Source organism: Ascaphus truei, chromosome 9 (assembly GCF_040206685.1).
Source record: "Ascaphus truei isolate aAscTru1 chromosome 9, aAscTru1.hap1, whole genome shotgun sequence".
NCBI lineage: Eukaryota > Metazoa > Chordata > Amphibia > Anura > Ascaphidae > Ascaphus > Ascaphus truei.
The window spans coordinates 50,748,299-50,773,829 of record NC_134491.1 but is presented as its reverse complement, the minus strand read 5'-3'; the positions used below and the strand labels follow the sequence as shown (position 1 = coordinate 50,773,829).

Below are 25,531 nucleotides of genomic sequence, written 5' to 3'. Positions count from 1 at the left end.
TATATGCGTTTAACTCATATAATGTAAGTATTTTAACCCATGTATGTCCTCCTCTTTAAAAAAAAAGTTAAAAAATCATGTTTTTCCTCATCTTTACTGCAGTTACCGTGGTAACCTTTACACTGCAATGGCCTCAAGGGGGAGCTTCATTATAAACTCCCAGACACTTAATATTTCAAACGCTTATATCTCCTGAACGGATCATCAGATTTTAGAAAGGGCAAAAAAAATGGCGATCAATGTGGACTGCTGCTTTTTAACATCTCTTTGAAAGTTGTAGAATTAAGGTCTTGGTTATCCTTGGCTGTTAATAAGTAAAGGCAGGAGTTCTCAACTCCAGTCCTCAAGACCCTCCAACAGGTCAGGTTTTCAGGATACCCCTGCTTCAGCACAGGTGGCTCAGTCATCCTGGTGGTGGCCCTTGAGGACTGGAGTTGGCCACCCGTGGGTTAGGCATTCAGGACTTACACTCGTGCTTGCGGCCCATTTGGGATTTCTTCATTGTTGCTTTCTCACCCGTAACATTGTGCAAATGTTTCGTCACGTAAACCTGTCAGCAAGCAGGAGAAGCATATCAGCCATCGAAAACCAGCATGACTGTTGAAGATCAGTACGTGAGGATTGTTTATATATTAGGTACCTATGCTATTTAAAACATGCAGAGTTTCTTGGGTCAAGCATGAAAGGAGGATTAAAAAGCCTCATAGCCCCTCCAGCTCAATCACAGTATATAACATGCTGCAGCTTACCAGGGTGTTATCAATAAATGATTTGACTAAATGTTCTTGTAGCCCCTGCTACAAATATATGTATACTGTAAATAATACAGAATGAATCTGCTCCACCTATCACATAAGGAATAGGAGACACTGTCCCATATCTGCCTGGCAACACCTGACAGGAGATATGGGATTGGATAAGAAGAAAACCTGATAGAATCTGGAGACCAACTGTCAGTCTCAGACACAGACAGGGATAGGAAGTGACAGTAAAAGTTCATCTCTCCTGTGTTGTCTTCAAATACTTTCTGGGCAAGCTACCTATCTATCTGAACAAGCTACTCACCCCTACCACATGCAGCACTTATCATCTGAGATCAGACTCCAAAACACTGTCCATGGTCCCAAGGTTCAGCAAAGTATCCGGCCGCTCCTCCTTCTCTTACTGTGCACCTCACAACTGGAACAGTCTACCGGAGACTCTCACAGCCGCCACCAGTTTAAGTTCTTTCAAAACTAAAGCTGTCTCACATTTTAACCTGGTCTGTAACTGTTACATAAGCCTATAACATATACTATCTCTTACTGTGCATGCAATGTCTTGTATATAATGTATACCCTGCTCACTTATGTAACTGTATTTCTAACCATGTATTATTTGGACATACTTGAAAACAAAAGGTAACTCTCAATGTATTACTTCCTGATAAAACATTTTTATAATTAACTAAATAAATAATATAAGAGGCACACAGAGAAAATGCACAGGTGAAAGTGAATGTGGCTTAAGAGAGACAGCCTGACCCTCACAGATGGTGAAAGAGGAGGCTTGTAGGAGAGTGCTAGCCAAGGAGAGAGAAAGTGAGAGACAGCAGCAGAAACACACCCCCCTACACAGAGGAAGAGAGAGCTGAAAAGAGACTTTCCCTACACACACAAAGAGAAGTGTGAGGAGAAGAGTCCACAGTAAGAGAGATCCAGACACTTGCTGGGCTGTTAAAGCTTGACAGACAGACATCTGGGAGGCCTTTTCCTGCAATTTGAGTATCATTTGTAAATCACACATGAACCTCACAAATGTTTCACCCTTAACAGGCCTGCAACGTGGCTACATGACATTTTTGAGATAGCAGAGCCAACGCAGTGCTAGCAATAATATTGGCCTAAGTGGATTCTACATTGGACACTGGGACTAATAGAAGGCACAGTGTCCGCATTTATTGTGTATGAGATAGACAGACAGACAGTTTTCTTTAAGAGTAAGGGCCGCCGGGTTAAAGTTGCCAAAGGGTCATACAGCACCGATTAATATATACATAAGTCTTGTCTGGTCTTATTCAAGGGGTCCAATTATGGCGTACTGAGGGAGGACAGACTCAGGCTCCCCCAAAGCACATAGACTGTGAAAATAGAGGGGTTACACATGAATAAAATATTCAAAACCAATACTCTTTTGTAGTCAACAATGAATTGACCTGCTACAATCTGTCTTTGGCTGTGCCTTACTCTACTATACACTAAATCATGGATTAAGTAAATACATTTATTGTGCACTACGATAGGGTTACGCAACTGGAGGGCGCGGCGGTTGCAGAGGCCCCGCGCTCTTCAACCAAGGCATTTAAATTAATTCCGGGGGATCGCATGAGGCCACTGTAACTTCACTTACCTTGTCGTCAACGACGCGTCGTCAAATGACACCGCGGGGTCACGTTGCCATGGCACCATAACGTCACGTGACCCCGCTGCGTCATTTGCCGCCGAGAGCCGGAGACAAGGGAGGGGAGGTGGGGTGGGGGTACGAGCAGGGGATGGAAACAGGCAGGTGGGGAGCAGCAGGGAAAGATTGTGCACCCCTGCAGTACAATACTCATGTTTGTTATTGGATTTAAGTGTCAGGATCTTAATTGGATGAATGGAGGAATACATTCTTTAATCTTAAACTCCTATGCGAGTAATATTTATTTTTGATTTGTCCAGTAAGAGGACCTGCCGCTTGTAACATGTCTAGAGTCCTCCAAGACTACTAGAAATAAACCAGAAACATGAACAATGGGGTTACCTTTGGGGATGATGACTCTTTCTTGGATGAAGACTTTTTCTGCCTTTCAGTGACCTTCATAGCATCTAAAACATTAAATGTATAGATATTTAGGAAATAGTAATAAACACAACATCTCTACACCAATGTAAAACAGACTGTCACCCATGTTGCTGCCAGATGGGCCAGACCACACAGTGAAGGGATTAACCCAACAAGACTGCATCAGAGCTCAGGATTTGGTAGGTAGACAAATTAAAGACGCTCAGATTCTCACATGGAGAAGCCGTTTCAGGGCATATTGAATAGGGACCGTAACTTGTGATATATTGAACATTGTGCTTACAACTTTTGTGCATTTGGGCTTAAGTAGGCAAACCTTGGGTGCTTTGTGCCTTGCAGTTTAAAACAGAGTGGTAAATAACACTGCATATTTCCAATTTAACCCAGTTTGCGTCACAAAAGACAATAGTAACTCTGCACTACAAAACTACAGTTTCAATTAAAAAATATATATTTTTTTAGGTTTTAGGATTTTCCTGTTTCTAACCCATTTCTTCTGTTTGTATTGTACCTGCTATGCCTTCCATCGAAGTGAATTTGACAGCAGGGTACTTGTTAGCTGGTAAAGCCGGGGGGATGTATGCAGTGTCTTGATTACTGAAAGCAAAATCTGGAAAGGGAGAGGGGACCTCCCGGAGCCTCTTCAGTGAGATTTGCACCCTGCTGCCCCCAGAGTACAGGGAGCTGTCTGGAGAGCCCCCAAAACTGACTGTCTCCACTTGTCCACTTCTCCTCATTGAACCCCTGGGGTGTTCTGTCTCCCCCTGCTCGGCACTTCCCAGTGAAGTCCCTAGGTGATCGCTCTCCCTCTGCCCACCTCTCACCACTGATCTACCAAGGAAACCTGTCACCACCTGCTTATCTCTCCCCAATGATACCCTTGAATAATCAATATCCACCTGCCTCCCTTTTCCTACTGATCCACCAGTATTACCAGTCTCCTCCTGCCCCCCTCTACTGACTGATCCCCTGGGGTATCCTGCCTCCTCCTGCCCCACTCTCCCTTCTGATCCCCTGGAGTATCCTGCCTCCTCCTGCCCTACTCTCCCTTCTGATCCCCTGGAGTATCCTGCCTCCTCTTTACTGACGGATCCCCTGGGGTGTCCTGCCTCCTCCTGCCCCCCTCTCCCTGCTGATCCCAGGGGGTATCCTGCCTCCTCCTGCCCCCCTCTCCCTGCTGATCCCCTGGAGTGCCCGGCCTCCTCCTGCCCGCTTCTCCTCGCAGCTCCCCCGGCCCGTGCTCCAGTCCTGTAGCCCCGTGTCCTGTGGATGCCGGTGGAGCGGATCAACACGTCACTGGCCGTAGTACTGGCTGCCGAACCCAAGCTGGTGTCCGAGGCTTCCTCCTCCATCCCCCGCTCTGACCGCCGGGCCGTCACCGTCTCCCGCAGCACCGCCGGCCTGTCACCCGCAGGACTGTTTGGCGCTGGTTGTCTACTAGCAACAACAACGGTTAAACTGTCCGTCCTCCATAACACTCAGGGCGGAAACAACACCCCCGCACCATTGTGTCCGGCTCTGTAGAGATGAATGTGGTAGCGCAATTCCGAGCAGTACAGGGCACGAGGAAATAGGTGCAATATGGGATTCAGGCGTTTACAAGCAAGTGAGCAACAACTATGAAGGCTCCTAACACATGCAATGTATTTTATGCATTAAAGGAGCTTTGCCTTAAAAAAAAAAACAAAAAAAACCACACACACTTTAAGTTATGGTGGGTGAAAAAGGCAACAAAAAACCTCCACCGTTAGCATATAGGCTATAGCCAATAAAGAATATCACTTGTGAGCACATTCACGTCTAAGGCCGCGCGTATAGTGACGGCGACGCGACGGATGACGTCACCTGTCGCCGTCGCCACCCGCGAAAGTTGTATTTCGCTTTGAGGCGACGTCGCAAGCGACCTGGCCATTGATTGGTTCAGTGGCTGTCACATGTGGCGACAGCCTCTGAAAAATCAAATTTTGACCGGGTACCAAATTTTTGGTCGTGTTGTCGCTCCCGTTGCTCCATCGCGTCGCGCTTACTATAAGCGCTTGCGACGGCGACAATGCATTTGTTTTGGCGCGCCGTCGGCGGCACTATAAGCGCAGCCTTAGGCCGCTTGTATAGTGCCCGGGACGGGTGACGTCACCCGTCGCCGCTAGCGAAAGTTATATTTCGCTTTGTGGCGGCGGCGCTGGCTTACTGGCATTTGATTGGTTCAGGGGCTGTCACATGAGGCGACAGCCCTTGAAAAATCAAATATTGCTAGCTCCCAAATTTCGCGATGCAATGTCGCTCCGTCGCCGTCACGCTTACTATAAGCGCACGCACCGGCGGCAATGCATTTGTTTTTGGGCAACGTAGCCCGTCGCAGGCACTATTTGAACGGCCTTCGACAGGTCTGCACCACTGCCTTTCAACCATTATCACCTAGCATACAGTGCTCCCACTGCAGTTTAAATGGGCTCCATGTTAATGGATATTCCAGGCAAAAGGTGACACATTGTGTGCTCATTTGCATGTCATTTCCCAGAACCCCTATGCAAGGGATTCTGGGAAATGACATGCAAATGAGCACACAGTGCCACCTTTTGACTTAAAGCCATTATTACATGGCACCCTTGAGCCACTGCTCGCTGTTTTAAACACTGGCAAAGCCATTAAAATCAACCTCACACTGGTGAGACCCACAAGGTCGAAACAGCCTTTCTGTGAGTGAGTTCACTGGCTTTGCATCTCATCCCAGGCTATGTTTAAAAGCTGTGTTTAATGGGGGGGGGGGAGGGTGATGATGTGAGAGGATGACGGGGGGTTGCAACAATCTTGGAAGTAGTGGGAGAGAAGCATTAAGATCAGTATTGCTCGCCCTGTATGACTGCAGGTATGTTATTTATAAATTATCTGACCGTTATGTCATGTTTTTCTAAATTTCACTCCGCGTATGCACCAATTTGCTCCATTTCATATTCTATTTTGTAAAAAAAATGCTGGGAAGGCTCAATCCCCTAACCTCTCCCAGACATTTTTACGAAATAGAATATTAAATAGTGTAAATTGGTGCAAACGTGGAGTGAAATTTAGAAAAAATTACGGAACTGTCTGAGAATTTATAAATAACATACCTCCCCACCGACTTTTCGAGCGCGCCGTATTTTTCACCGTTGTGTCCAGTATTTTTTGAGAAGCCACCTGGCAACCCTATCTGGGAAACAGGATTTTGCTGATCGATCACGGGAGAACCAATCAATCTGCAGCTTAGGCAATTCATTTTCAATAAATCTAATCATAGGCGGCATGTATTAAAACAAAAAAATTATATATTTTTTTAAGGATTGCTTCTTTAAAAACCAGCGCTGAGCTATATGGCAACTCACACACCCCAATAATTGTTTGTTCCCAAAATTATTTTGTATTAACTAGTTTGTTACGATTTCTATTGGTTTAAAACCTTCGCTGCATTTCAATAACCGTGGGTTCAGAATTTATATGAAGTGTTAACATACAGTCATTTCTATTCATTCATTCATGTCTGCATATCTCACACCATGTTGTAAAATAATAACCTAATCGAGTCTGTCTAGGGTGGAACCTTCACATGAACACATTGATTCCGGGGGGGCTGTTGATAGTGAAGCACAACAGGCGCTTGGCAACCTGGAGTAAACCTATCTGAGAATTCACGAGAAAAACATTCAGTAAAAAGATTTAAAAAATAAAAATGTATATATAAAAAAAAAAAAAAAAAAATTAGCGAAGGAGAAAGCTAAACAACCGAGATGCGTGTAGGACGAGTTAAGACCTTCATTACATTTGAATGGGCTTTCCCTCCTTGACCTGCATGGATTTGAGGAATGTGCTGCTGTGAATATAGTGCCGGGTCCGCCCCTCCCTGCCCACGTGTTTCTGCTGCAGAACAAGGAGATCAGTGTGTGCGGCTGGCAGGAGGTCAGTGAGTGTGAGTATGAGTGGCACCGGCCCAGTGACGCCTGGGATTGCTGCCATAGATAGCACTGGTCCTGTGCACAGCCTTGTGAAGCCCTTTGTGTGTCTGGGTGGTAATCCAGGTACCACCTCTTTAATCATTGACCCCCTGCCTGTGTAGCAATGTGCTCTGCATTATCGCTGTATACTCTGACAGGAGGCCCCGGAGAGCTGGGCTAATGTACTGGGCCTTCTTCTGACATCATTAGCTTTCTTTTATTAATACAAACACACTCTTCCCAGCTTTAGCACACACAGTTATGCACACGTGACAAGGTCCAAGGCCCAGTCTGGACCATGGGGTGTTTGTTTTTTGATAGATTTGCTCTTATAATGTGATGAAGATGATTACACATAATTGCAAACATGTGCTGGGTTTGCTTGGACACACCCTGTTGGAGTCTGTACTCAAGCTGCTGTTTGAATGATACTCCAGTGATTGACAGGCACACAAGTACAATATTAAAATGTAATTGTAGTTATTTGCCTGGATTTACCATATTGTAGCTAATGTGGATGTTTAAAGGGAAAAGAGCAAACATTTGTATGACCTTTATTATTTTTTTCAAGGTCACAACCTTTTACAATGTCTTGGTTAAAATATATATTTTTTACATTAACTGTATTAAGCTAAATATTGTTTAATTGCATCTATTTTTTGTAACAAAATCAAAAGGAAAACTAGGCTGATTTATTAAAGCTGCCGTATAAAAAAAAAAATATAATCCATTCAATATGTGTATCAATACATTCCACACAATACGTAATTAGCCAAGTTGCTGACCGATCGGTGAAGATTCAGCACGGGGGTTCACTAAATGGCTGTCAGTGCAGCAGAAGAGGATCCAAAATGCAAAGTTCTGTGGGGAAGATGATGTGATCAAGAAGTCAGTAGATACAATTGGTGCCTTGCTAGAGAGAGGGCAGGGCTCAAAAAGGGCCAGAGCCTGTTTCGGAAGGGGATGTGACTTTGTAAATAGTTTCTATAGGAACAAAAAATGCCTGTTAAATAATACATTCAAAATTGTTTAAAAATAAATACTGCAAGTATTTTCTCAGTACAGAACTGATTTATTAAAAACACAAGTAGTATAGTGCTGGAACTGTATGTAGTGTAGAATTTTGCAGGGACAATGAGTACCTTCCTTGAAGAGGTTACCATTTAATTTGTGCCAGCTGCATCATATTCGAACACACCAAAAAAAAATAATTAACCACCGTAGTCATGCCATGCTAAAACTGTGGCGCAGCCATGCCTAGTTGGAAGTATTTGTAACCATTTATCTGTCATCATAACGGTGCCTAGGACATACTTGAAAACAAGAGGTAACTCTCAATGTATTACTTCCTGGTCATACATTTTATAAATAAGTGTATTGACCCAGCAATCGACTCTATAACATTCTCCTTTGGCCATTGTTTTCTTCCCAAATTATTAGGACTGAGTGCTAGCTGGGGCAAAGGTTAGGCTGTACAAGTCTTATATATTCTGCTGATGGTTAAACAAGGCTGATAAAGTCCCTGATTTATCCAGCGGCCGGTTAAATAAGGCTCAACAAGTTCACCCGGCTCGCTGGGTAAATAGCCTCTAGACAGGTCAGGGAGATCAATCCCTAATTGGGTGCTCCAAAACAACGTCCGTGGGTGCTTGCAAGCAAACAATATCCAATTGGTGGGTCCAGGACATGCAATAACTAGGAGCAGGAACACAGTCCCCTATGAAACAATAAATCCACATATAATGGCAGCGCAGTTTAAACACCATAGACAAGCACTATAGGGAGGGAAACCTCTAACCTGACCGGCATGTTAGTCCCACCCGGCGGTCCCTTCCATGGCGGGTCTCACACTCCCAGCAGGTCTTCTCGGCAGAGAGTGTATATACTCACATTACTGCCCTGATGTCGGTGTGCTGCTGTGGGGAAAGAGATTCAACTCCTCCGTTTTTTTGCGTGCGTCCGTCCCGATGGTAAGGTGCAAGACGTAGGTTAGGGGGCTCTGAGCACTGCTTGATGTTATCAGGCTGGAGGCAACGTGCGTTGAAAAAATACTTTATTGTGGCATAAAAGCCTGATTAAAAAACATGAGACAATTCTCTGACGCGTTTCGTCCTGCGACTTGAGTCGCAGGACGAAACGCGTCAGAGAATTGTCTCATGTTTTTTAATCGGGCTTTTATGCCACAATAAAGTATTTTTTCAACGCACGTTGCCTCCAGCCTGATAACATCAAGCAGTGCTCAGAGCCCCCTAACCTACGTCTTGTAAATAGCCTCTAGCATGCTACTTTGTTACGGAAATTCCATAAACAACATTTTTGCAAATGTGACTAACGTTAATTTAGCATGTTCAGTACTATTTTTAATCTGATACCTACCAGTGATAATACTTGTCATTTATTAAATATGTCCATCTTTATGGTTACTTGCCAACCCGCCCAGAACCTGAATTTGTGAACCCTTCTTTATTGCTGTTGTTTGATCAGCAGGACATTGACGTGATCAATGCATTTATCAGCAGCCATTAAGTAATATTCGGCATGTAAATAAAATAGTCTTCCTGTTACTTTTACGTGTTGTATGTTTGTCATTGATGCTTGCCTGGGGAATACACCTGTTGTTATTGCCATGTATTCTAACGATTTCTGCATCTTGATGAACCAGCCCTTTGAGTAATTGGGTGTGTTAGGATTGCAGTCACCAGAGGACATACTCCGCTCATTGTTTTCATTCACTGGAGCCTGTTTTTCATTCCTCCTTGGTTTTGTAGCTTCATGAGCTGCTGCAAACAACATAGTATGGCGTAAAGAAATACCAACCGTAGGATTCATTCAGGGATTTCCACCTAGTGACATAGAATACTCTACCTGTGACAATCATTATACGAGGCAAATGGATGTTTCACAGCTAAAACATTGCTCCTTCATTCCTGGCTTCGTTACATGAACTGATAATTAGTAATAAGGTACAGGCATACCCCGTTTTAAGTACCCCCGCTTTACGTACACTCGCAAGTACGTACATTTATTTTTAATTGCACCATACCCCTGTGTACGTACGCATGCTTCGCGAGTACGGACACCAGGGGGCGGCGTGCACATGTGGCGGCGTGCGCAACTCATCATTACCGCAACCGCCTTCATTCTGGTCCCTAACGGAGCGGGTGTGCAGGTAGAAGGGGGAACGGGGACAGATGGGAGGGGGAGGGCAGGGGGAACGGGGAGATCGGGTGCGCAATAAATCAGCGCAATACCAGTTATTCCGCCCGCACTGCAGCTCCTGGCTCTCCTCCCTTCTCAGAGCTCGCTATAGCCTGCTGCTGCAGAGCGAAACGAAACTTTGCATGTGAGCTACGGGGGAGGAGGAGGTGCTCTTCTACTGCATTCTTTGCGTGCGTGTGTGTGCGTGTGCGTGCGTGTGTGTGTGTGTGTGTGTGTGTGAGAGAGAGAGAGACTGAGTGAGAGTGTGTGAGTGAGAGTGTGAGAAGGGGAGAGAGCTGCTATACAGTACTGACCCGCGTGCCGCCTCTCACCTTCCTTGCTCCCATTCATTTTATTTCAATAAAGCCTACTGTATTTATTTTGGTTACAAATGCGTTATTTACATCAGTTATGCACGTATATGATGTTTGCAGTACAGAACATGCATTGTAAAGTGGAAAAAAGGTCGTGCTTCACTTTCAGTACATTTTCGCTTTACATACATGCTCCGGTCCCATTGCGTGTGTTAAAGCGGGGTATGCCTGTGTTACATAGTTACATACATGCTCCGGTCCCATTGCGTGTGTTAAAGCGGGGTATGCCTGTGTTACATAGTTACATACATGCTCCGGTCCCATTGCGTGTGTTAAAGCGGGGTATGCCTGTGTTACATAGTTACATAGATGCTCCGGTCCCATTGCGTGTGTTAAAGCGGGGTATGCCTGTGTATCTTTAATTGGATGTTCCAATGGAAACTAGATTGGTGTAATAGGATAACTTTTTCCAATACTATTTGAAGACTTGGCATGTAGTTAGAATGATTATTTTGTCTCACTATGCCCTATATTTTGCTGACCGGTCATTGGGTTCTTGAAGTTCATCATTTTGACAATAGTTGACGCAAATTAGATTATTATTATTATATCTTTTCAGAAAAGTCCAAACAAACCAACACTCGTATTTCTTTTTCCTTATAGCTAAAGAATCGTAACATTTTATTCAGCAATGTGTCCCCCTCCCCAGCCTAGCCCATATTAGGCTTCGGGCATGGTGGATCAATTTGTGCTGACCCGCGCTGCTGCTCGCTCAACTAGGAGCTTTTTGCTGGCCTGGAAGAGGAGACAGCAAGCGTGCTTGGGAGGCGGGCGTGTCGGCAGGCAGGGCTATTCTGGCGCCAACGTCACGCATGAAAATGCCAGCTGCAGCCTCATCGGATATCGAGCGGTCATGTGACCGCTCCCCTGAGCGTCAAATTTCAAACTTGCCTGTCTCGGCAAATTTTTGTAGCCTCACAACGCATGCGGAAGCGTGCGGAAGCAGCTGCTAAAGCCGCGCTGATGACAGATGCAGGGGGTAAGTGCATCTGCTCAGCGAGGCTCAGCACAACCCTATCTACTATGTCCCAGGCCTTACACTGCATACGATCAATGTCCCATGAGATTTAACACAAACTGTTATTTTCAACAGTGAATAAATCTCTGGAAAGATTCTCGTCTATTTCAGTGAAAAGTGGTACATGTTTAGCCTTCTACATACTCTTGATAGACACCATATCGTGGTTGGAAGTTATACTACCGTATGATGTGAATTTATTTTCTCCCTAAACTACCAATTACTGTGTGTGAAAAATGTTCTCCCTATACAAAGGGCATGGCCAACTCCAGTCCTCCAGAGCCTCCAACAGGTCAGGTATTGGGGATATCCCTGCTTCAGCACAGGTGGCTCAGTCATTGACTGAGCCAACTGTGCTGATCCTTAACCTGATCTGTTGGTGAGGACTGGAGTTGGCCACCCCTGTCCCATACCTCTACTTACTGCCGCCACCTACCCCAGGGGTGTAGAAAGTGGGAGAGGCGCAAGATTTTTTTCAGGGGGGGGTTGGTGGTGGTTGCAGAGGCCCCGCGATCTTCCCCCACGGCATTCAAATTAAATGCCTGGGGATCGCATGAGGCCTCTGGAATGTCTCCTACCTTGTCTTCGGCGACGCAGTGTCAAATGACACCGCAGGGTCACGTTGAGATGGCAACGTGACTGGGGTCACGTGACCCTGCGGTGTCACTTGCGCCGAAGACATGGGAGGGGGCGCGAACAGGTAAGGAGTGTAGGCAGGGGGTGCACAAGGAGAAAAGTTTGTGACCCCCTGACCTACCCATTCGCTTCAGGTATCTTTAAAAGGACCATAGTATGATGATACTGACCTTGCTACTCTGACATTGAAAGCGTCAAACCCCCACCCCCCACAATGCCTATATGAATAACTCCTATAATGTTAGTATCTTGCCCTCTCTTAAGTATGCCCTGCTTTTAAAAAGGCTTTTAATATAGGTTTCCAGTGTTAAACATGCTTTCCGTCTAGTTTTTTGGGTAACCATGGTAACCTTTAGACGGCAATTGGGCTCTGGGAAAAGCTTTGTTTTAACCCCACGGTGACTGATTTGGTATATCAAACAAAGCATCAGATTTTAAAAACAAAAACTGCGTTGGAAAGGGCAACAAGAGCTTGCTTAAAGGGGAAAAAAATGGCGAAAAGTGTGCACTGCTGCTTTAAATGAATGTTATGAACTATAAAATGGCATACTGTACTTAATTTCTAAATAAGACGAAGGCTGCAGTGGGTCCAAAACGTTTGATACACCGTGACTTGAGTTTGGTCTGCTTTCCTAACAGGTGACTTGGCTTTAAAATCAGAGCGACCATGGCAGCACAGACCGAATCCGATCAGATTAAACAGGTAACCGCTCCAATAACTTATTCGTCCAATAATCATGTGATCTGTAACTATTATTCATTGTATCATTCTCCAAACAAAGTGTTGATAAAGAGGTAATATAGAACATATTTCTCTGAGGGGGGGGACACGGACATGATTTTAGGATAGAGGGGCTAGCTGTATTTTAGAAACCCCCCCAGCACAGCTGCCGTGTATTTGTAACCATCAGTCGTGTGTTGTGGGCGTGGCGATTCTCCTGCAGTGGCCGGAGATACAGTGGTTGATTATTTTCCTGTTGTGTCCGTAGTTCAAAGAGTTTCTCGGCACGTATAATAAACTGACAGAAAACTGTTTTTTGGACTGCGTGAAAGATTTCACAACCAGAGACGTAAAACCAGAAGAGGTATGTCCGAGCGCGATTCTGTCCTTTGTTACCCGGTCATGGAAGTACGGAGTAATAACCTCCTCTTTAAAGAAGCTATATTCTACATGTGTGTTTTTAAATAAGTTCTGTAGTATTAGATAATACTTACATTATTATTTTACATTCAACGCTTAATGCTATTTTTAGTGAGTTTTAATATACTGAGCCGCCTTTGATTTCTATAGCAGGTTTTTACAAACTCATCACAGTGCAGGCCTCCGCTAGGACAGAGATACAAAGTAGCGCTCGGCTCACAAGTTCATAACGAAGTTCTCCATTTAATGCGACGGCCAAGAACAGAGGAAAGACAGCGTTTCAGGCCCATATGGACCTTTCATCGGATGAGGAGACCTGCACTTTGAAGAGTTTGTCGATGTGTTGGCTGCACACGCAGGATTTTGCGCGCCTGAAACTGTTCCCCCGCACTTTGGAACTGTACTATATAGCAGGTTTTCGCCACCTTCCAAGCAGTGCAAGATCTTTGTAACACTCTGTTGCCAATATTCCCAGCAGGATGAGCTGTAAACTGTAACAATAGATCATGTTACCTTTAGTAGCGGCAGAGTTACAGGCCTGAAGGATTGATTTGAAACTGAAAGGCAGCCATTGAGTGAACCCTGGGAAACCAGATTTTGCTGATCGGTCACAGAAGAACGAATCTATCGGCAGCTTAGGTTATTAGTTTTCAATAAAAGTAATCAAATGCTGCATATATTAAAAAAAAAATCAAATTTAAGCTGCGTGGATTGCCTCTTTAAAATGTGATAATGTTGCAATTCCTGAAACTGATTCAGCTCCAATCTTTTTATGGCCTTTTCCTGCGATTGCGACCAAGCCGTCGCTTCTACTGTAAGCGCACACGATGGCGGTAATACATTTGTTTTTGCCGCGGCGTCGCCGGCACTATAAGCGCAGCCTTATTAGCACTGAACTACAGTGGTCCCCACTTATGATAAAATACCAGAAATAATTTGTCTGGTTTTCAGATTTTAAACTAATGCCAATTTCCATTTTTGTTTGAGATATGAAAGCCAAAATATAATTTCCATGTCAACATAATATTTTTAATACATTTGATGACCTCCGCATATGCTCACCAATATATATAAATACAATATGCATTCTCTCGGGGCATAGCCATTCCTGTTAATACGCATTGGTGTTTCTTTTAAATGTAAATTATATTCTATTGTTTGGAGCATTGCAGATCGGAAGTAGAGAGACTGAAATATTGAATTAGTGGCTTCCCTTTAGGGCCAATCTGACAACATTAAAGCAGTTAGAGGCAAAACAGAACATTTTCAAACATAAATAAAATGGTAACGTGTGCAGGAAAAAGGCTCCGGAGGAAAAAGCAATGCGAGTTTTGAAATATTTGGGGAGGCTGCATTTCAGTCTTGGAATTGTAGGGAATTAAAAAAGTGGTGGTTAGAAATGTATAATTACCGGAATATTATACGGCTGGCCCAAAAACACAACCAGCAGCGCAACACATTTGAAATTAAAATTCTGTATTGGATGTCACCATAGAATATCTATGCACATGCTCAGATTGTAAACTATGGGTACGAATTTGCAGTATTAAGCTTATATACAGCACTGTACACTTTTCCAGGGCTTTGTAGAAAAAACATAATCGTAAAATATAACTTGTGTATATATACTTTGTTCTCTACTCGTAGGTAACCTGCTCAGAGCATTGTCTACAGAAGTATTTAAAGATGACACAGAGGATATCAATGCGATTTCAGGAGTACCATATACAACAGAATGAGGCTATGGCTGCTAAAGCTGGACTTCTCGGTCAGCCTTCATGAATGGAAGCTGCTCTACAAGGTCCCACAGATTCTGCCAACGTGTGCTGCAAGGGGAAGGTGCACTAGAGTTATGGGTGTGTCCATCTACTCCCAACAGAAGCGATGACCTGAGGAATTGACTACCTGAGAAAGCCGGAGCCAGCAGGCTCGATCATTTTAGACCCATCGCTGTGGGAAGGGAGAACAATACATTGCTCATCACAAAAGGTGCATTCATTCTGGGTGATTAAAATAGAGTTTGAGGGAAAAAAACTATTTCCCATCCTTCCATCCATTTTTATTTCAAGATTTAGAGGAAGTGGGAGAGAACAAAAATCATAATAGAATTACTGTGAATTATTGTGGGTCACCCCCAATTCCACACCCCCTTTCTGTTAGTGATGACTTTGTTCTACCGAGCGGTGGATACCTGTTAGAAGCGTGAGCGGAGTTACTCCATTATCAGCGCGGAAACGTAAAATTAGGCTCATTGGGTCTTGGCCTACTTTTCAAAACAAAACACGTAATGTAACCCATTTGGCAGCAAAGGGATTTAAAACAAAGTCAGCAACATGACTACAATATTCTTCCTTTGCTAGAACCTCAGAGTGAATGCACCACTAAAGATTACTGCTGCAGTATTTCATTGCAGGGTTCTGGGGAAAGCTGCAATATATTATCTTGAATTTTGATTTGTAAAGAAAAAAAATAAAATAGCTCTAAAATATCATGTCACACACTGCTATGAAAATGTAATAAACCTTTAATTTGTGCATCTTATTGCAAGCTGCGGTTCCTAGCGGAATAGTCGGTGCTACAGAAGGTATTTCCCCTGTTGTCATTCCGCAGCATCTTCCAATAAGTGCTCTTCACTCGCTTGTTTTCGACTTTGCTAAAACAAATAAACGGGTACCGGTTAAGTCAAGGACCACTTCTATCGTGTAAATGGTGTGCAGACATTTGATGGCCATAGTGCGCGGGGTGAGATCTGTGTATGGACTGAGGCCCATGTTTACCGAGCAGTGTCCACAAGACACCCCTTCCAGCACCGAAAAACACCCCAAGTTAATGGGCCAAAAGGTGTCTCAGTAAATATGGTCATGATTCTTTAAAGCAGCAATACAAGTTACATTTTTCTTTCTTACAGGTTTGAAGCAGGGGGAACTGATCCGTGTTAATTTCAGCTTCGGAGACTCCCTGCTTCCAGACATACTTACTTCCCGGGGGGAGCTAGTAGCTGCAGTTTAAAGACCCCTGTCACCTGGGCCAATAGGAACCCGCACCGGATGGTGTCACAGCTTCCTATTGGCACATGGGACATTTAAACGTCCCCATTATGTTAGGCGCACTGTTTCCTTGCTGCATGGATACAGGCACTCCCTACGGAGGTATCTTTGGCAGCAGGGGGTTCCCAGAGCTGAAATTAACGGGGTTCAGCTCTGGAGACCCCCTGCTTCAATCCTGTAATACAAAAAACAAACAACTGTATTGCGGCTTTAAAAAGGTGGTTTTGCGGTATACATGGGGTGGCAAAACCATAGCATGTTCCAGCATTGGTAATGGCTCGCGTGATAAAGGAGCAAAACCGAAAAAAATCAATTAAGGAAAAGAATACAAAATCCTTCAAATGAAAAAGAAAAAAACAACCCATGACCATACATTTAGAAAATAAACACCATTTTAATAACTACGTAAACAATTTATAACTTTTTTTTTTGACCTGCCTGAAATAAGTTGACAATTCTTACAATTACGGATTATTGATAGTTTTGATCTTAAATTTTTCTTTTTAACAAGCCAACTGACGCACGGTAGAATAATACTTTTCCTTACTAGCAGAGAAATATGAATTCGGAGGAACACGTTTGGAAAGTGCTACAGGATTTAGTACGGTTTGTGCTGTGACACTTTCTACTTGCTGCCTCCTGGGAAACTTTCCACCACAGTCACTAGCAAACCCCTTTAAGCTAAGGCCCTGGTGTGTGCGAGGGGGTGCCTGGCGGCGCTCATTACCTGCAACGGGGCGGACTCCAGGCAACTCGTGGGGGCGCGGCCATGATGTCACGCGGCTGGTTCACCCTCATTGGCTGAACCGCCGCCGTGACCAATGCTCGGACGCCGCGCCAAAAGACACATCTTGTCTTTTGGCAAAGGCGATCGCGCACACGCCAACTGTTGCCTGCCCCATGGAGGGCTGTACCATGTGTGCGGTGCGCACAGCCGGTGTTGAAGCCAAAGGCCTTGACCCCGCTGCCTACAACAGCGTCCGCTGAGAGCTGTCCCCTCAATGTCGCCGGGCCCGCTGCGAGGGGGGGCCGCAGCGCTGGGGCGAGAGTTGCTCCTGCTCTCAATAGAATTGAGAGCAGGACTCGCGACGAGCGATACGGCACGCCCCCCGGCGGTTCAGCCAATGAGGGCAAACCTGCAGGGTGACGTCATGGCCGCTCCCCCGCCATGCCCCCCCTCCCCGGTCTCTTCCTGCACTGAGCTGCAGACCAGGGAATCGGCTGCACGCGCCGCCAATCTCGCGGGCGTGCGTTGCAGCGGAGTTATCGGGGCCTTAGCCTAACACTACATTTCAAGTGTAAAACTGTCCGGGATGGGAGGGGGGGGAGAAGAGAATCGCAAGTGTAGGTGCGTACCTGCATCGTTTTAAGCAGCTTCTAAAATCGGCTTCTGGAAGACTGGCGGGGGCAGCGATAGCTGTGAAACCAGGAGAGTCTCCGGAGGATAACCGAATACTGAAATCACATTGTTCAAGTGCTCCACTTGTTCATATTCCCCTACAACATGAAGACGGGTTTTATTGTGGTTCTGTCTGGCCTTTAGAATCAGAAGGCCCTGACTGTAATCGTGTATCATGAAATAGTATAAGTATCGCATGCAATTAGAATTTAGAAAAAAAGGTCATGCATAATGACTGAGCCACTGATTTAGCTACCTTTGCTGAAGCAGGGATATCCTGAAAACCTGACCTGTTGGTGGCCCGTGAGGACTGGAGTTGGCCGCCCCCTGGGTAAGCTAACGGTTATGGAGAATCCCTTGTATTAGGCAGGAGATCCGCTTGCAATCGTCATACCTCTCTCTAATTGTTCACCAATCAGCACTTGCTTTAGGATGAACCTTTCGGCTGCATCTGAATCTCCAGGATCAAGGCGCTAACAATGGAAAAATAGATGAAAATATGAATAAAGGCAAGCAATTTGTCAAAATGATGAAGAATACAGTATCCGAAGAGAAAACGAACTAGTAGTTGAATAGTGGGGAATCACTGTTTTACTTTGTATTTAAGCTGTAAATCACCAGGCCACTGGGGTCTGTTCTTCAGTGATGAAAACAAACAGGCCAGAGAGCTCCTGGAAACATCAATTGGCCAATATAGGCAAATTAGAACATCTGCTGAACCAGAGCACCTTAAAGCTGCAGTTCAAGCAGCATCCTACATGTGTGTTTTTAATAAATCCGTTCTGTTCTTTATCTTGATAAAGTGCACTAGCACGAAACGCGTAGAAAGGTTGCAGCCCTCTATTTTTATGGCTTCTCAATAAAGGACTTCGTTTGCCAGGCCTGCTATTCTCACTTATTGCTGTGCACTGCACACTCTTCGCATTTGGACTCTTTACCTGGATACAACAGCAGCACGCTTTGGAAGGGAGCCACTGGGGGATAAAAAGTATCGTGAGTACGTTTACCTGGGGCCAACTCAATGAGGTAAGGGGAGGGTGTCTCTGGGCAACCTACCCCCACCTTCACGGTAATCTTAGAGCCCCCTTATAGGTTTAGTACTGTTATTATCTGTTTAGTCACTACCCAGTATGTGCTCCCTTCCATTTAATGTATACGGACCCAAGCACATTTGAGCACCATTCTTTCACCAAACTCTTCTGGAACAGACTCTGGCACACCCCTTTTTGAGTCCTGCCCCCTAGCCGAATCTTCACCAATCGATCACAGGAGAACGGATCGATCAGCAACTTGGCTAATTACTTATTGTGTGGATTGTATTGATGCACATATTGAATGCAATTTTTTTTTCAAACAGCAGCTTGCACTGCAGCTTTAATATTATCTTTACTGCCCTACCGAATAAATTGGCATGTTGTAAATAAATAATAATAGTACGTGATCAAGTGGAAGACATAAATATTGTTACCTGCTGTCTGAGTTTCAATCTTATTAAAAATTGCTGCCAGCCACTTCCTAACGACCAGTCATTTCATGTGGGCACATTACTTGGCATGCCCAGTGCTTGGAACACATTCTTTACCAGGTACACCCAATAATTTGGAAGAATACTGGAGATTGCTTTGTTAGGACTTTATAATCAAAAAAGGTGACCTGAGTCACGTGGCTATTAGCACAGAAAAGATACTGCACACACACAAATAAATATTTTCTCATTTCACATACAGTAGGACCCCACTCATTCAGCGGTTTCAGGCCCACCGAAAAGCGGAACATAGCATTTGTGCGCTTTGCACAAAAACAAGCTATGTCCACTGACTATTTCCCATCGCTCTTAAATTCTACGCCGTCCCAGAATGCCCCCCTTCTGCACAGGAGCGACGGCCCCCCTTCTGCACAGGCGCAGAAAAGACTGCAGTCATGAAACAGTACCGCCGAGAAGCGGCTCCCTACTGTATTACAAACGTAGAACAAAAAATGAGAAAATACACGTTTCAGCCCAGCACAAGAGTCTTCAGGGTTAGAATTGTATACATAAGCACCGACTTTACATATTACATTACAGCAAGCAAAGCAGTGACCATTGCAAACAGAAAATGGCAGGATATTTAGGAATAGGGTGCCATCGGGAGACCAGGTTCCCTATCTTCTCAGGCTATGGATCCTGGATGTTAACTACAAGGTTTCCCAAGTGATAATGGGGACAGTATGAACACCGGCCGTTATAATGAAACAAATCATTCATGACAACATATCATTTAATAAATCACATGGCTTAAAAATTCATAGAAACAAACCACAAATAACCACCACATATTTATCTTTATCATAGGCATGTAACCATCACAATACATTATTTTGTTTTTTACATTTATTACACTTTAATTATAAAATAATGTTGCATAGAAGATATGCACAATATGGAGCACTCGGCCTAACATTATTGGCTTGTCTGGTTACAGGTGGGCTAAAATGTCGAGATGAATAGATGTAATAAGCACAACTCACAATATATTGTAGGGCCTTCCGTGCCTAGTGCAAAGCCAAAATAACAATTACCCAAACTGCATGGGAGGGTTTGTGCATTGGAACTACATTATTATAAATAAACCAGAATTCACTTGGCCAGCCAAGGTAATAAAACAGGCTGGATTTATTAAGTCCTTACACATTGATTATCATTCACAGTAATGCCTTGGGTAATATTGTTTTCTAAAAAAAAAATTCATTTCAATTCTAATCCTGATTTAGGCCATTACGGATCATGTTAATTTGCAAGGGCCTTAAACCAGGCAGAAATACTAATGCTTGTTGGAATATGTGAAATAAAGTCATATGTTCAAGATGTTGTGCAGTTTTTCTATTTCCATAATATCACCAACATTGACTAAATGGCTGACAGCCATTTTATTATCCCGGCCACACCAACGATGCAACATCAGGTAATATGTGGTAACACCACAGCTTTGACGCGTTAAAAAAATTAATTCATTTCCTGGTAATATTTATGATTTTTTTTGTGTTGAAATGCAGCTTGTGGACCTAAACCGGCAATTTAATTTCTCTGGACCAGCTGTACAGTATTTCTTGATGGATAACAAGATACCTCAAGAAAGCTCCATGTCCAAAGTCCAATGATAGTTGATGATGATAATAATAATAATGTGTTCTTGTATAGCGCTGCTAGTTTTACGTAGCGCTTTACAGAGACATTTTGCAGGCACAGGTCCCTGCCCCGTGGAGCTTACAATCTATGTTTTTGGTGCCTGAAACACAGGGAGATAAAGTGACTTGCCCAAGATCACAAGGAGCCGACACCGAGAATTGAACCAGGTTCCCCTGTTTCAAACTCAGGGCCTGTCAGTGTCTTTACTCACTGAGCCGCTCCTTCTCCCACCAACATCCCCAAATGCTTCAGTTATTGGATAAGGAGTTTTCTAAGAAGAACACATTCAGTATGTTAAACTAGTATATTCGGGGACAATACAAGGAGCTTTCAAAATAACTATTCAACCCACGGGCAGTACAAAGGACTCGGGCCCACCAGCAGGGGAATCCTCGCGAGCTGGTCCCGGTCCCCACTGGCTGCACAGCTGACTACACGCTGTGGCGCGTCAGCCGCTGGAGACACCAGAGAATGGTGTTTCCTAGCGTTGACGCGTCACGTGTGTGGCTGTGAGCCAATGGGGAGGGGAGGCTGCGGGAGGAGGAGAGGCTTCGGGGAGCGGGGAGGAGTGTGGAGTGAAAGCAGGTGAGTGCCTGTCTGTGTGTATGTGTGTGCCTGTCTGTGTGTGTATGTGTGTGCCTGAGTGCGTGAGTGCCTGTCTGTGTGTGTATGAGTGCGTGAGTACCTGCCTGTGTGTGCGTGTGTGTGTGAGTGTATGAGTGCCTGCGTGTGTGTGTTTAAAGTTACCCTCAGCAGCTCCAGCCCGAGTCCGTGGAGGGAGGGGGGGGGAGAGTAGCGGGTCCCTCCGCTCAAACCACGCCCCCCCTCCCTGTCAATCCTCCCCCTCCCGCCCACCTCCCGCTCCGGCTCCCTACAGACCGCAGATCGCGGTCTGTGTATGTCAGCGCACCGCCCGTATGCAGCGCGGGTGCGCTGACTCTGGGAGCGGGGCCTTAGCCTTAAGGTTGAATGAAAGGAGATTTCAACAGCAACAAAGGAAAGGGTTCTTTACGGTAAGGGCAGTTAAAATGTGGAATTCATTACCCATGGAGACTGATGGCAGATACAATAGATTTGTTAAAAAAAAAAAAAAGGTTGGACATCTTTTTAGATAGGAAAGGTATACAGGGATATACCAAATAAGTATACATTGGAAGGATGTTGATCCAGGGATTAATCCGATTGCCAATTCTTGGAGTCAGGAAGGAATTAATTTTTCCCCTTATGAGATATCATTGGATGATATGACTCTGGTTTTTTTATTTGCCTTCCTCTGGATCAATAAGTATAGATATAGGATAAAGTATCTGTTGTCTAAATTTAGCATAGGTTGAACTTGATGGACGTACGTCATTTTTCAACCTCATCTACTATGTAACTAAGTATATGTAACTATGTAACTATGTTAAACCAAAGTAGAAGATAAAAGACCTCAAAGGATATAAGGCTGTTATTTTGTTTAGATATAAAGCACGTGAACGCTTCCGTCAAACAGATTTCAGTATTGAACCGTGTGGGTGTTAAACATAAACAAAACACCTTTTTAGAAAAGTTTATTTTACCTTCGTAGCGTTACCGTCTTTCGCGTTTTTCCGCTCCTTTCTTCTTTCTACATAAACAAACATATTGTGTTGACACCCCTGCCTTCAAAATGCAAATGAAGCATTCCACCATCATTTAACAAGGCCTATTCAATGTGTCATGGTGCATTCGTCAGCCCCACTCGTATGGACGAGTAGATAACCAGTTTATAACGACAGCAGCCTGAGCGAACAGGGGCCCAAGAATAAACATATTTCTGTATTTTCCGATTAGCTTTTTAATGGTTATTACAAGTTATTTGCTTACTTATGCTGATAATATTGAACATTCATTACAGATGTTTCGTTATTAATCCAATAAAAGGTTTCAACATCCCCAAATGCTTTAGTTATTGGATAAGGAGTTTTCTAAGAAGAACACATATGTTAAAACAAAGCAGAAGATAAAGACCTCAAAAGGATATAAAGGCTCCCGCTAGGGACATTTGGGAAGGGAATAAGGGAGTCTTTATCTACGAGAAAGTAGAAACATAACACTTAGTATTTACTTAAGGCCTTTCTTGGACAACAAAATCGATTTTGCCAATTCGATACTAAGGATATCCCTGCTTCAGCACAGGTGGATCAATCAGTGGCTCAGCCAAAGACTGAGCCACCTGTGTTGAAGCTAGGATATCCCCAATACCTGACCTGTTGGTGGCCCTTGAGGACTGGAGTTTTTCACCCGTTCTTACTGCTGAAGCTGGGATACCCTTAAAACCTGGCCTGTAAGGAGGGGGGGAGGGGGTTGGTCCAGAGGACTGGAGTTGAGTCCCCCTGCATTATGGCCTCAAAGAGCCTAAGGCCTGGGACATAGTGCCCAAAACAGTGCGGAGGCGCGCTGAGGCTCAGGGAAAGCGGTGCTTTCCCTGGCCTTACACAGCGCGCTGTCACTGGGCGGGCCAGTGACATCACGGAGCTGGTTCGCCCTCATTGGGCGAACCGCTCACGTGACCGGCCTGAGCTCCGGCGAGCGCCAAATTTCAAAACTCCATCAGACACACGCTTCCCCAAGCGTGCGGACGCGTGCGCAAGCCCCTGCTAAAGCCGCTCTCATTGCGGCTGCAGGGGCTCAGTGCCGAGCAGCAGCACGCCTCAGCATGGGTCAGCGCATAAGCGCTGACCATGCCCAAGGCCCAAGCCTGAATACATGATCACATACAATCAGCTGGGTCAGCAGCTCAGACCCTCTCTGGACACACTGTATCTGCTCCCCAGCCATTTGGACCTTACTCTTCCATCGTCTCCGCCTGACGTCCGTCTGCCTACGTCTCCTCCGGTCAAAGTAGATGCAGTATCCAAGGAGGAAGGCAGCAGAACCGCACATGGCAAAAAACAGCAACCGGGACCTGCCGATAAGGGGAAACATGGCAGGAGGAACAAGTCCAGGGTGTTCTGGCCGTGAAAGGTTCAGGGGAGAGAGGACAGGATGGGGCCCCAGGGGAGAGATGGAAGCAACCCCCTCTCCTCGGGAACCTCAGGCCACAACAAGTTTCTGTGGCAACCAACCAACCGACATTCCATTCATATGCAAATTCAGTGCATTCACCTACGTGCAGGTGCTTTGGTTATTCCTAGAAGCTGGTGTCATTGGAGTTGCCCAAGGAGGGTTGGGAACCACTGAATTGGAGGGAGAGAGGTGACAGAAGAGCGCCACGAGGGCAGAGATGAGAAGCATAGTCCAAAGGGATAGATCTCTCTCCTGGGTGCTTCTCAGTGCTAAGTGGGAGAGCGAGAGATGAGAGATGGCTGAATGTTACTGGTGTTTTTCCCCCCCGCAAAAATAGTGCAGAGTTTGCAAACTTTTGCGAAAAGTTCACATTTCTAGAGAAGACAGGCAAAGAGTCCGAGGGGGAGAGAGACGACATGCAGAGATGAGTGGTAAAGGATGGCTGGGGGAGTGCGCGGCTTCATGCCATGCTTATTACACATACAAGCAGACCGCATGCCATATTTAGGAGTACACCAAGCTCCATGCCAGCACCCTAACCTGTAGTAAAGAAATGTACTAACTTTGTTTCCGATTCAGGAGCATGAAAAAAAAAATAATAATTTGTAAACACATAATGCAAGTCTCATTTACAATATGCTTTTCTTTTTTTCCAGTTTAGTGCATGTAGAAAGAAGACTCTCAAGGTGACATTTCCCGACTTGGATTTTCAGTCTCTCAAGTGCATATTTATTAATTACTGCAGTAAAGACATCAGGGGAAAAAAACAAAAAAACTAAAACCACACAATCAGAAACTTTGGCCCACGTGTGCTCGCTGCTACTCCACATGGTTCAATCCCTTTGTACTCCAGTTAATAATCTACCCGAGGACAGGTGGATTCACAGGACTTTGAAGCTCCAACTTCCACACTATGATAATTGAGCAGCTAGGACACAAAACTGATGCATTATCGTTAACTTGGAAACTTTGAGCACTAAGATCGCCCCCCCCCCCCATTAGATGGAAATTGGGGGAAGGGGAGATCTTCCAGAGTTGTACTACATTCTTATCCCATGGGTCACAGGTCCAGTTTGTAAGGATGCGTACGAGCGCTTACTTGAATACGTTTTAAAGGTGCTTGCCATCAAATTATGCAGATTACACATTTTCTGAGGAATTTAAAAATGATGGATTATACAATGAGAAAGTGACTTGCCCACCAAGATTAAAGTCAAGATCAAGAGGGGCCCCCCCCCACCCCACCCAATCCCCCCCACAAATTCAGTCTCTCTAGTAGAAATGTATATGGCTATACGCTGTTTACATCACTCCAATTTCAAGGAGTACAGTTAAAAATATTTATTAAAGCAGAAATCCAAGCGACCAGTCCCGATTTCTTCTGATACTTTTTAAAACGGTTGTCCCCGTTTTCTTGAATTCTTCCGTTTCCTTGTGCCGGTTTTCAATTCCGAGATGTGATATTGAACCAGGAAAACCAAGGACCGAGGGATGGATTGAATCGACAAGTCAATGATTAAACGCACGTCCTCAGATTTTTTTCCATTAAAAAAAAAAAATCCCATATCCCTCATATTGTATAATTTAGATCAAATTATGACTCTATATAATATGCCATTATTTTCACTGAACACCTGTGGAACTTCTGTTGCCGTCTAGGATGTTTCGCTGCAGCCATTTGGCCGCGACCAAAACGATGCCCGGCGTTCCGCCGGAACATTTCGCTGCGATGTC

General features: G+C 44.7%; 3 protein-coding genes across 7 annotated transcripts in view; 1 reads left to right on the top strand and 2 right to left on the bottom strand.

Moving 5' to 3' along the window:
* The window catches only part of KIAA0586 (KIAA0586 ortholog), an 83,789-nt gene extending 79,442 nt beyond the window's left edge, over nt 1-4,347 (bottom strand). Inside the window, exons 1-3 of one of the 4 annotated variants that reach the window (XM_075614790.1) lie at nt 3,335-4,347; nt 2,782-2,846; nt 469-550 (exon numbers count right to left, since the gene is read on the bottom strand). In XM_075614790.1, the coding sequence (XP_075470905.1) occupies nt 469-550; nt 2,782-2,846; nt 3,335-4,175 (988 nt within the window). In that variant the 5' untranslated portion in view covers nt 4,176-4,347. Of the gene's footprint in view, nt 1-468; nt 551-1,065; nt 1,226-2,781; nt 2,847-3,334 lie in introns of those variants that run through there. The other 3 variants (XM_075614788.1, XM_075614789.1, XM_075614791.1) reach the window with 3 other exon arrangements.
* Nucleotides 4,348-6,635: 2,288 nt separating this feature from the next.
* On the top strand, nt 6,636-15,836 carry TIMM9 (translocase of inner mitochondrial membrane 9). Of its 2 annotated transcripts, none has more exons than XM_075614786.1 (4): nt 6,636-6,763; nt 12,654-12,717; nt 13,004-13,099; nt 14,803-15,836. In XM_075614786.1, exons 2-4 carry the CDS (start codon nt 12,682-12,684, stop codon nt 14,935-14,937), a joined length of 267 nt encoding a protein of 88 aa, XP_075470901.1. In that variant the 5' UTR covers nt 6,636-6,763; nt 12,654-12,681; the 3' UTR covers nt 14,938-15,836. The 2 variants fall into 2 exon arrangements, with proteins under 2 accessions (XP_075470901.1, XP_075470902.1); XM_075614787.1 differs by having other exon boundaries at nt 6,674-6,753.
* Nucleotides 15,660-23,849, bottom strand: LOC142502989 (mitochondrial import receptor subunit TOM20 homolog). The gene is made up of 5 exons (XM_075614785.1): nt 23,581-23,849; nt 22,330-22,376; nt 17,996-18,074; nt 17,559-17,699; nt 15,660-15,808 (listed from the first exon to the last, which is right to left on the bottom strand). The coding sequence occupies exons 1-4, from the start codon at nt 23,714-23,716 to the stop codon at nt 17,569-17,571; spliced, it is 393 nt and encodes a 130-aa protein (XP_075470900.1). The 5' UTR covers nt 23,717-23,849; the 3' UTR covers nt 15,660-15,808; nt 17,559-17,568.
* Between the last annotated feature and the right edge of the window lie 1,682 nt (nt 23,850-25,531).

Coding starts and splice junctions, on each gene's coding strand:
- TIMM9 (XM_075614786.1), top strand. CDS start 12,682: ATGGCAGCACAGACCGAATCCGATCAGATTAAACAG. Junction 12,718..13,003: donor AATCCGATCAGATTAAACAG/GTAACCGCTCCA, acceptor TTGTGTCCGTAG/TTCAAAGAGTTTCTCGGCAC. Junction 13,100..14,802: donor GAGACGTAAAACCAGAAGAG/GTATGTCCGAGC, acceptor CTCTACTCGTAG/GTAACCTGCTCAGAGCATTG.
- LOC142502989 (XM_075614785.1), bottom strand. CDS start 23,716: ATGTTTCCCCTTATCGGCAGGTCCCGGTTGCTGTTTTTTGCCATGTGC. Junction 22,377..23,580: donor CAGGCGGAGACGATGGAAGA/GTAAGGTCCAAA, acceptor TTGTTTATGTAG/AAAGAAGAAAGGAGCGGAAA. Junction 17,700..17,995: donor TGGTGAACAATTAGAGAGAG/GTATGACGATTG, acceptor TTCATGTTGTAG/GGGAATATGAACAAGTGGAG.